This window comes from Orycteropus afer, unplaced genomic scaffold, assembly GCF_000298275.1.
Source record: "Orycteropus afer afer isolate SDZICR_OR568_19922 unplaced genomic scaffold, OryAfe1.0 scaffold00165, whole genome shotgun sequence".
NCBI lineage: Eukaryota > Metazoa > Chordata > Mammalia > Tubulidentata > Orycteropodidae > Orycteropus > Orycteropus afer.
Window position 1 is genome coordinate 6,766,811 of NW_006921752.1, and position 12,177 is coordinate 6,778,987.

Here is a 12,177-nt window from a genome sequence, read left to right on the forward strand (position 1 = left end):
CTCAGGAACCCAAGGAGGGGTCGCTATGAGTCGAGTCCGACTCGATGGCAGTGAGTTTGTTTTTTTTTTTAGTGTGTAATATAGAAGGCAAACAAGCCTTCTTAGACTTCATGGAACACTACAAGATTATAAAGGCAGTTTTATTTTGTCCAGATTAAATATTTCTTAAATCTGAAATTGTTTACATTTATTTGTATTTCATTATTTGATAAAAGATGGAGAATAATGACCATCGAGATTGAAACATACTATTCTTAGGATGTTAAAAAAAAAAAGTGGCCAAAGTATAAATGCTTTTAGTAAACTACAAAAGAGATTTCATAGATAGGTTCACTTTTATTATGAAAATAAGTAGCTGGAAAACCAAAGTAAAAGAAAAACAAAAGTGGAAAAGTAATCCAACATTGTAAAAATAACTTGAAATGCCAAAATTTTCTCCAAAGTAGAATTAAGTAAATGATGGATTACTTCTTAGACCTCATGTTAAGATTTTGAGGTAAAAGTTTCACCAGGCCTTTAATTGGCTATAGAATAGATCCAAAAGTAACTCTGTGGTGAGTTCAATTATGGATTCAAATGTAACTGTGTTGTGAAATTCAATTATAAGAGAAGTCTACACAAAACAAGACATATATTAATTGATAGAAATACATTTAATGTAAGACTGGTAACACTAATGATGGATTAAAAATTACTAGAAATTATTCCTTATAATAATAACATTCAGTTATTCACTATACACAAAGTTATCTCATACCTATGTGTAAGACACTTTGATAGGAGCACTGGAGGAAAAAGATGAACTATAACATTTCTATCCTCTTTCTCATAGGGGCAGAGAGATATACACAAACAAGAGAGATACAAAGAAAGTATCATGGAGGCAAGGAAGTATTACTTGCAGATTTTGGAGGCAAAAGGAGAAGACTTCATACAGAAGCAGTTCTGCTCAAAGGTCAGTTTGATTCTGAGATATTTCCCAACATTTCCAGAATTCATAGGAAGAAATGTAATGGATGTAAAACAAATGACAGGCAACACTATGACAAAGATCTCTCAGATCCAAAATAATTTCATATCAATTGTTGCCATAGGAAGATCATATGCCAGCTGTATTGAATTTGGATGCTTCAACCACCCCACCTTGTTATACTCAGATAGCATTGCATTTAAATATTATTTTTGTTAAATAATGTAAAATATTTGTACAAGTAATAACTCATCTGAATTGAAATCTATCTCTAAGCCATTGAGGATCCTTTAATAAGCTGAAAACGCAGATTACCAGTAGACATATATGAACTCAGTGAACTTTTCCCAAAAACTCCTTATTCATGAGGTAAACTGCCTTAGGCTCTTGTCTACTGAAGACTATTGAACAGAATATATCTATAACAGAGCAAAGCACTGTGTAATATTTCAGCATAGTACTTGTAAATCATCAGGACAGTCTGAAAATTCCTCAACATGTATCTCAAAAACAGCATCACAGTGAAATTCTAATGTAAATAAATTGATATAAACTGAGCATGCAACAAATACTGTAACAACAGTCCACAAAATTGCCCACAAATCCTTCTTTCATAATAGATGCAAAATTACTTTATGGTTTGTCAAAAGGATATTCCATTTCTGCTCGAATGTCATTGAGACGGTGTGATAATTCAGTTAGGTCGTCCTCTTTGTTCTCATCAAATACTTTCAACTGAATATCAAGCTCATCATTCTCTTTTTCTTTTAGATCCTAATATATAAACATAAAGCTTAACAGACAAATAACACTTTGATAACTGCATACTTTCATAATAAAGGCCAAAACACTATTATTCATTTGCATACAAGGAAGCAATTTCAAATATTGACCTAGGCACTTCGTATCCTAAAAGAAAATAAACACAGCTTTTTTTTTTCTATTTCAAATTAAAGGATCTCATTGCATTCATTTCATTGTCTTACCATGCCTCAGATTTTGATTATTCACATTATACACAAAAAAAAATTTTAAAAAACTGACTTTTAAAACGAAAGAAGAAGAAGAAAACAAAACTAATTGCTAACAACCCAAATTAAATGCTGTCATCTTGACTAAACACACTAATCAAAGATTTCAAAAGAACTCATGCAATTAGAACATTCACATATGCCTCTGGCAAAAGAACGCAAATATAGATCAATTGTATTAATGAAGAACAAATGCAAGGATATATTCAAGCACAACAGTCCCAAGTATGGCGTGAAATGTTCTACAAAGAAGTTTATTTTACATGATATTTTGTGATTTTAAAGCAAAAAGGCTTTAGGACTTATTATCAATTTACATGTTCCTGTTTCCTCCCCACCTTTCATTTTTGCTTAGCCTAATCACAAAATACCCACTTGGGCATCAAAGATTTGTTTTTGTAATACATTATAAGCACATGCATTACAAACCCCTGATAATTTTCAAAATAATATAAAAAAAAAACCTTTGAAGCATGCCACACTAGAGATTGTTGGGCTTAATATATATCACCTGGAAGATCTTTTAATATGTGTCCATTAAAGTTGCAGCTTTCAAAACCCAAATCGATAATCACAACTGTGGATGCTCAAGGGTGATACCAAAAGTGGGACTAGGATGTTCAGAGCTGAGCTTGAACTCTAAAAGGAAATGCAAGCATGATGTACTTCAAATTAGGTAGATGAAACAACATGGGATGCATTTCTTCTTATTATTTTTAGTCAACAGAATTATAAATTGCTACTACTAAAGCCAAACTCAAATGTAAGCAATTTCTAGGTGTTCTTTTCCTAATAGTCACATTTATAATATTTTACAAAAAATATGCTTCCAGGGCATATGAAAATAATTAATAATATATCCCATAATTCCATATAAAACATGACAAATAATTTTATTTACACTTACTTTTCTGGTTAGTAATAACTTGCTTTAGATCTACTTATCCACTTTTAAGTGGAATGAGAAAAGTTATCGGAATGTAACATTATCTAACATTGGTGGGTCATATTATCAGGTGATTTCTTAACTCAGAAAGTAATGGAAACCGGATACAATCAATACATTAATTACTGAAGAAACAATCTTTCACACATTGTAGAGTACGTGCATTTTCTTATTTTTATATCACAATATATGTTCTCTTAGACACTCATCATAAAACTTGAATACATTCAAAACTAAGTTCAATATTTTCAGGTAATCAGCATTAGAATTTTAGAAAACATGCATAATTAAAATATTTTCTGCATAATTAAAATATTTTCAGTGAAAATAACTGCTTAAATGTGTAATTTAGCTTTCAGTTAAACTAGACATTATTTATGCAGCGTACATATGAACACATATTGCAGAATATAAAAAATATAGGTATGCATAAACGTACTATGTATTAAATATTATTATTAATGTGCCCAGCATATTGATATAAATATATACATGTATACACATATATTTAATTTTGATTTAAATGTCAAACCTTGAAAGACACATCTATAAATTCTTGACAAAAATAATCATTTTAATAAATTAGTACTCTTTTTATATAGCAAAAAGAATGTGATAGATAGCCTACAAAAGAAAATGGAAATGTGTAATTATTGTTTTGTATTTTAAAATGTAGAATATCATAAAATTAGTGAGTTATACTATTATTACGTGAAATCTTATAAATATTTTTCAGATATTCTTTAAACATACCTGCTCCATCGATATTGAACTGTTTTTACTGATTCCCTGCAGATATAATTAAGCTTCTATAGTATAGTGTACTTCAAAGGAAATCAAAGTCCATTACCAGTACACTACTTATCACCATGAATTGTCACTCTCTTACATGAGATGAATAATGCTCACTTGCCACAGATACAATCTCTTCGTATCCTGTTCCTTCACATATCTCACTTAACCTAATATTCACTTAATTTATTTAGCTAAATAAAAGGTAAATGGTGAGAACTTTACAAGAAATCCATGTAAGTTAAATACTGAGCAAATAATCTTTTTACAAGTCACTGTATACTATACAACCACTCATTGATTCCCAATTATTTCTCAACAGTGCATTTTCCAGATAAGTGAAGTATAAAATTCATTTAAAAACCAAAGTTCAATCTTGGAGATAGGGGAAAGATCTTGAAAGAGTTATTTTTCAGAATGTAATTAAAATAATAGTCCTTGTCTCTAAGATCCTGATAATTATTAAGAAAAAACTTTCATTCTACTATTATATTATGATGGTCTCAGGGGCTATTGAAATACTAAGAATTGGTCTTCCCTAACATTAATAGTTCCGGAGAAGGGATAATTTTTATTTTTGATCCATGCACCAACTACTAATATTAGCCCAGTTTTTGTGTACTATTGATTCTAACTTTTAGCAAACCTACAGGATAGAGTAGAATTTTCCCATACAGTGTCTTAGACTGAAGAGTACTTAACCATTATGCTTGCAGGGTTCCTTATTATTTATTAATATTAGCCTTAGCCACATCTGCTCTTTGCTGCTTTGAATACACTATATTCTAGAAAATTTGGGAGTATATATCATTAAGATTGTTGAAGTACGAAAAAATAGAAAAATTAAGTATTTGAATGGCTCATCTATGACAATATTATTTTAAGCTTTAGTGCATGTGTGGAGCATTGGTAGCACAGTGGTTAAAGTGCCAGGCTGCTAATTAAAAGGTCAGCAGTTCAAACCCACCAGCCACTCTATAGGAGAAAAAGGTGGCAATCTGCTTCAGTAAAGACTTACAGCCTTGAAAACTCTATGTGGGCAGTTCTACTCTGTCCTACAGCGTCACTATGAATTCCAATAAATGGGTTTAGGTTTTTTTGTTTTTAGTGCATGTGTAAAAGACATTTAATGTTGCAGTAAATTCTAAACATTTTTAATTTCAATGTTTAGTTATTTAGATAGTAAATTAATTAGTTATAGATGACAGCATTAGTTAGGTACAACTAGCATACATTAGGGAGCTCTGGTAGCATAGTGGCTAAGGCACTTGACTGCTAACCAAAAGGCTGGCGGTTCAAACCCAGCAGCCACTTCCCGGAAGGAAGATGGGGCAATCTACTTCCGTAGTGATACTGCCTTGGAAACCCAAGGAGGGGTCGCTATGGGTTGGGTCTGACTCAATGGCACACAACAACAACAGCATACATGAAAGTATGATCATTCTGTCCTTTGCTCCAAATCATAATAATAAAAGTACAACAAAAACAACAGTAGTAGAATCAATGGACTCTATTAAAGGAATGACCTCCAATCTTCATAGAAACTATCTACCAGGACTCTTATTCTACTCTTTCTGTCAGATTTACCTCCCCCCCGCGCCCCACAAAAGAAACATGTCTGCCTGACCCTCAATAAGATATTGACAGTATCTCTTTAAGGAGACATACCCCACCACTTGTTTGAGAATCAGTCATATTTAGCCGTTATACTTGATGCAAGTGGATTCCATAGCTCCACTGTCTTTTAAAGAAAAAATTCTTTGAGAATTCCTGTAGAGTCTTCTGATAGTTCAAAATTTTTAAGAGAAAATCATGACAATTTATACTTTTGCTGAGGCATCAATAATATCTGAGAAGTAAGGCATAGTAAAGAGATGTGCCAGTGAAACATCTGACTGGATGTATATATTTATAACATATAAATTAAGAAGTATGTGGTGCCAACAAAAGTTTTATTTAGGGCCAGATGGTCAATGGGAAAGTGTAGTTTGGAAATACTGATGCAAAAATCTCAACTATCAGAATAGCCAAATGAATAATATACCATAAGACACTGAACCTGAGAGAGATTAATACACTCAGATGAAAGTGTAAAAACTAAGAATGAAGGCTACCATCCTTATCTTTTTCTGCAAAGATGAGGACTAAAATAAATTAAAAAGAAGAGACACATTTCAGTAATATAAGGCAGAAAATGTTCACAGACAGAGGTAAATGGAAGATAAAACAGTAATAGTAACAACTAAGGCAGAAAAAAACATGGATTAGGGAATGAATGGAGGATGGTAAAAGGATTCCAGAAGACAACAAGCATGTTTCAAAGACATTACTCTCCCAAAAACAGACCAACCCAGTAAGGACAAACATGGAAACCAAGAAGAAAGCAACTCAAAAGCAAACTAGAATCAAGACTACAACATTATTTCTAGCTCTCTAAAGCCATATCAATCTTTTTTTTGAGCAGAAATTTTATCAAGAAGAATACGCATGTATTACACATACAATAACTGGTGAATGTGCCTAAGTTCATTGAATACTGAATCATTATATGGGTCACCTAAAATGTTGTTTTGACTCACTGCAAACAATCCTTTTATTTTAAGGAGCCACTCAACGTGGGTAAGAAATTTCTGAAATTAAGCAGATCCAATCATACATATTATAACCGGTTTCAACTACTTTCAGCAGGACTAACAAATTATGAGTTACAGAAGCACAATAAACACTAGTTTCTCACCAAGAAACAACTCTGATTTTGGTTTTCTAACAACCCAAGACTTAGATACATACTGACATTTTTTCACCCTTTCTTTGGTTCTTTTTTTTCTCTATCCCTAACTTTTATTTTTAGCTTCTTAGGTGTGTCCTGAGTTGTTTAAAAATGGACTTGTGAGATTTTACTAATTTCCTTTATCAAGGTAATAGTCTGGAACAATATTATTCTTCACTTAACATATTTAGTAAATTATAATGCCAAAAGAGTTGTGTGTGTTATTTTTAAAGTAAATGTGCTCATTTATCTCAATCCAAGCTTATAAATGTATTTCCAAGATGTTTTCCAACATGAGCATAGTTAAAGCAAATATGCACATTCAATTTAAGAAATAAAATTATTTTTCTTTACAAAGTTCCTAAACCATTATACTTCCTAGTCATTTATCGACTATCCATTATCTGACATTTCATATTTATAACAATAGTAAAAAATCAACTATTTTGCATGTTAATGACATACATATGGCAATAAAGAACACTAAGGTGTGAGGCAAGAGAAATGCTGACTGACTATGATGGTTAAGGATATGCGTCAACTAGGCTGAGCCATAATTCTCAGTGGTTTGGCACTTATGTAATGATATCATTTGGAAGTTCTGTAATGATGTAGTCATCTTCCATTTTGTGATCTGATCTGGTCATCCTCCAGTTTTGTATAATGTCCTGGTATTTGGAATCTCACCATGTTGATAAGTGAGGGGTGGATATACAACAAGAGTACCATTCCTAAGCAATATGGATAGAATACACTAGTCAAAATTCTACACATGGTTATGCTAACCATAGATGAAAACAATCTAAGTTATCAAATAGGAAAAGGAAAATTTTTCAATGATATTTGAAACTACAAAAATAGTAATCTTTCATGGCCTCGATATAGAATGTAATAAAGAAAAGAGGAGCCCTACTGACTTTAAGGCGATTTAAAAAAAAAACAAAACTATGTCACTTCTGGACATGTCATTAGTTGAATTCTGAATCAGTTAAACATAGTAACTGCTGTTACTCTAATATTAAAAAAAGCTTATGAAATGTTTGATGTTTTATAAAAGAAAATAACAAGGAACATTTATTTACTCTGTTTCAAGTATTCTGTCTGAAAAGAAAAAGCAGTAAAGTTCATCAATAGTAATGGATATATTCAACTTACTGGTAACATTGTCTTTAGACCTGAACGGAGAAATTCGTTCCTTAAATGTATTCGAAAATCAAGTTCATACGGAGAGGTTACAAGGGCATTTATAAACTGCATGCAGGCCACCTGCAATTGGAAAGCAAATTTTATTTTGTTTTAAAAAAAAGACACTTTTAAAAATTTTAGAAAATATAAACTTAATGCATTCAAATAATTATTCATCTGTCCACACTAAATGCATACAGACATATTACAAATGTGGTTAAAAAATGTAAATACTTCACAGGCATAATGGCAATGATCACTTTAGAGTATAAACAGCAAAATTAACAAATTTTCTAATGTCTTAATGTCTTAATACCATGGAACATTTGATGGATGGTCAAGTACTGTAATGCTTTGCTAAACAATATAAAGGAAAATTAAACTCCCTCTGAGAAACCTAAAGTTCCATAAGTATACATATATAGCCCTCTAAAAAGATTGTGAAATGTATATCCAGCTCTCCTCAGAGAATTCTTGGCCTCAATTCTACCTGGTGATAAACATTTTTCTAAAGCAAATCAAATATAGTTATAAAAGTACCCTGATATTAAACAGAGAGCAGTGATAACTTGGAGAAATTATTAAACTGATTTATATACCCTCCACCTTCTTCTTCAAATATATTTGCAAAAAATATTTTGAGTATTAAAATACGTAATTAAAATGATTTAAATTACCATGTATGAAAAAATGAATGTAAGTAAATTAAGATCATCTAGAAGGCACCATGACACCAATACTACTGTACATTTCATAATAAAATAAATATAAGGGCTTGTCAAGTAAAAGGATTTCATTAATTATGTTAATACTGGAAAATGAGTTTGGCTTTCCTTACCTTCTTATTTTAAAGTTCCCTATTATAAAAGGGAACTTACTTTCTAGTAATTGCAAGTTAGAATGGAATCAACAAAATGCTAATTGCCTGGGGTTCTATACATTATTACTGAATAGCACTTCTGGAAATTTCTGTTCAAGTCTAAGGCAGCTATTAGTTTAATCAAAGAGCTACATATTTAAATTGATTAATTTTAAAGCAAGCAACTAAGAGTAGAGTGCTCAAACAGTTGACTGTAAGAAGACTGCCAGATGATATTTCAAGCATCTTTTGACTAAGTTCACCCAGACCTATCAATATGATAGTTATTCTTTCAAAGTATGGATATAACATAAAAACATATACAGTGAAACCTGCAAGAAGCCAAACTCACAGAGACTGCCTTGTTTTTCCAGGTCTCACAAGTTTTCCACCTTTAACAGGGTGCTGAATTCTACCTCATGAACACCCAATGAGTCTTCCTTATATCACAGCCTTCTGCCTTACACAGGTTCCAAGTCTGACAATTCTACTGCATTATCTTTGATTTTATATCTCTGCCATATGCATCCATTTTGAAAATTAGCCCATTTACCTCACATCCACGTTCAAAAATCAAAAGTTACATGCTTTATAAGGGATGATTCAGGTGGTTGTTTCTAACAATATTGTTGTTGCTATTGTTGTTGTTGTCATGTGCCGTCGAGTCAGACCTGACTCATAGTGACCCCTCCTTGGGTTTCTGAGGTAGTATCACTACAGAAGTAGATTGTCCCATCTTCCTTCCAAGGAGCGGCTGGTGGGTTTGAACCGCCAGCCTGCTGGTTAGCAGTCATGTGCCTTAGGCACTAAGCTACCAGAGCTCCTAACAATATTAGATATCTAAATGAAACTTTAACAATGCAGTCCAATTTAAACAAATGTCCAATTATGAAGATAAAATACACAATTTCCTAAATATTTGCCATACACTTGGCATTACCTTAAAAGACACACCAAATAAGTTAGTATGAAACTGATGCCTTAATGGATAATTTAACCTTCCTATCTACTTTCATAGCGAAAGTCCTCAGAAACCTAAGGAGGGGTCACTATGAGTTGAATCAAATTGAGAGCAGTATGTCTGGTTTTACTTACAATAAGAAACCATAAATCTTTATATTGACGCAATAGTATGGGATATAACTTGCATACTGTACTTGTCCATAATGATATTATCATTGTGTTTACTTGATTGATCCTTGTGACAACTATGACATGACCAAACAGGCCAAAGTACATGCCTAATCAAAAATCAACAGAGAGAAAAGTTGCCATCTGCTAGGATTGTTTATGCCAGAAGAAATTCTAGCTTAATGGCTTGTAATAATATTCTACAGGTAAAGGAACATTTCTATTAAGAAACAAGTTAATGACTCTTACAACTGTACCTTTACATAAATGAAAGTATTTTAATCAGAAGATAATGAAAATAGTTAAAATCCATAAAATGACTGTATTGACATCAGCATAAATTTACATTAAATCAGATATATGTTGCAATGCTATTAAAGATATGTTTTACATATAAGTATTGATATATAATTGAATACTCCTCGGAAGGAAGGTTGGGAAATCCTACTTCCGTAGTGATAATGCCTCGGAAATCCAAGGAGGGGTCGCTATGAGTCGGGGCCGACTCAACAGCAAACAACAACAACAACAAAAAAGAAAAGATTGAAGCTGTCAAGGATTTTCTTTTATTTGAATCCAAAATCAACACCCATGGAAGCAGCATTCAAATAATCAGATACAGTGGGCAAATCTGCTTTAAAAACATTTTAAAGTGTTAAAGAGCAAAGATGTCACTTTGAATACTAATGTGCACCTGATGCAAGCCAGGGTATTTACAAATAGGCTCATATGCATGTGAGAGATGGACTATGAATAGGGAACACGGCAGAAAAATTGATGCATTTGGATTGTGGTATTGGCGAAGGATACTGAATATATCATGGACTGCTAGAAGAATGAACAAATCTATCTTGGAAGTACAGCTACACTGATCCTTAGGAGCAAGAAAGGCCCAAATTAGTCTCTTGCACTTTGGTCAGGCTATCAGGAGGGACCATTCCCTGGAGAAGGATATCATGCTTGGTAATGCATAAGGTCAGTGAAAAAGAGGAAGACCCTCAATGAGATGGAATGACACAGTGGCTGCAATGAAGGCCTCAACTCAAGCACAGCAATGACTGAGGATGATACAAGACCAGGCAGTGCTGCGTTCTGTTGTACACAGTGTCACTTTGAGTTGAAACATATTCGATGGCATCTACCAACAACAAATACAACAATGAAGTTACATCTTTTGACAAGAATGTAAAATGATTAGGATACACATTCAAGTCAGTAGCTTATAGAGGAAAAGGCACTGGTTTATCTATGTACGATTTATTGTTTATCAAATACTAATATATATTGAATTAATTATGAATAACATAAGATGAACAGTCATACCACCTTATCACTTCCCCCATAAAACCTGCTAAGCAATACGCTTTTATAGAAATATTTATATTTTATGCATGTGGAGAACAGAAAAAGTTATTTTAATTATTTCTATTTCTTTATGTTACTATACTATTACTGCCCTTTTCAGACAACAGGTACAAAATCAGTTAAATATTGAAATGAGTGTTGCCTGTACAAGTACAAAACTAAATAAAATAATTAGCAAAAAGGATGGAAATGTTATTATTTAATTATAATAATGAGATACTCATTGTATAGGTTTGGAATTCACAGCAAAATAGAGGATTCCAAACTATTATCATAATTATTATTTTTTAATTACTATTAGTTGCCAGAAAATCTATTAATTGTTTTATATAACCTCATCCTCATAAAAACCACATAAGGTAATTGCTATTATCTTCATTTCACAGATGATGAAACTGAGGCTAAAAGCAGATAAAAAAGACTACACGGCAATGAATAACCTCCAGGCTCTAAACTATATCTTTTTACTCCAAATATTGATTAATTACCAGTACATTCCAGCTGTCTCATAAACTCCATTTATAGATTCACACAACAAAAGGTTTTAAGAACAGGTCAAGTAATCAAATTTCATTTGCATCATGCTTAATATACTTGGAATATCTAGCTTTGAAATTGTAGGTTAATTAAAAGAACACAAAATTATTTTAACAATATCCTATCTAATAAATAGTTATTATCATAATAGATATTGGAATGAAAAACGGAAGAAAAGGAAATGTAGCAAATAGCTCCCAGAATTAATTACATTCCACTTTAAACCCATCTTGAACAGTGAATAAGGGCAGGGTCCCATTATCCTAAATAATGATCTCTTCCTTCTCTCTCCCTTTACTTCATGTATGTACATACAAACATGCAGCGCTACAGCAGTATTGTTCAATACGAGAGTCCTTAGTCAAAATTTAAAATTTAATTACAATTAAATAAAATTTAAAATTCAGTTCCTCAGTTCCCCAACAGTCAAGTGCTCATATGTGTGCCTAGTGAATGGATATTATATTACATTCCCGTCATCTCAGAAAGTTCTATCGGACAATACTCCACTTGTTGTTGTTGTTGTTTTGCCGTCGAGTCAAACCAGACTCATAGCGACCCCTCCTTGGGTTTCCGAGGCAGTATCACTAT

At 32.4% G+C, this 12,177-nt stretch overlaps 1 protein-coding gene across 1 annotated transcript in view; it reads right to left on the reverse strand.

Moving 5' to 3' along the window:
* Positions 1 to 12,177, reverse strand: part of DIAPH2 (diaphanous related formin 2) — a 1,278,863-nt gene that overhangs the window by 948,989 nt on the left and 317,697 nt on the right. Inside the window, exons 10-11 of the mRNA XM_007946556.1 lie at positions 7,665 to 7,775; positions 1,626 to 1,744 (exon numbers count right to left, since the gene is read on the reverse strand). Coding sequence (XP_007944747.1) covers positions 1,626 to 1,744; positions 7,665 to 7,775 — 230 coding nt within the window. The remainder of the gene's footprint in view (positions 1 to 1,625; positions 1,745 to 7,664; positions 7,776 to 12,177) is intronic.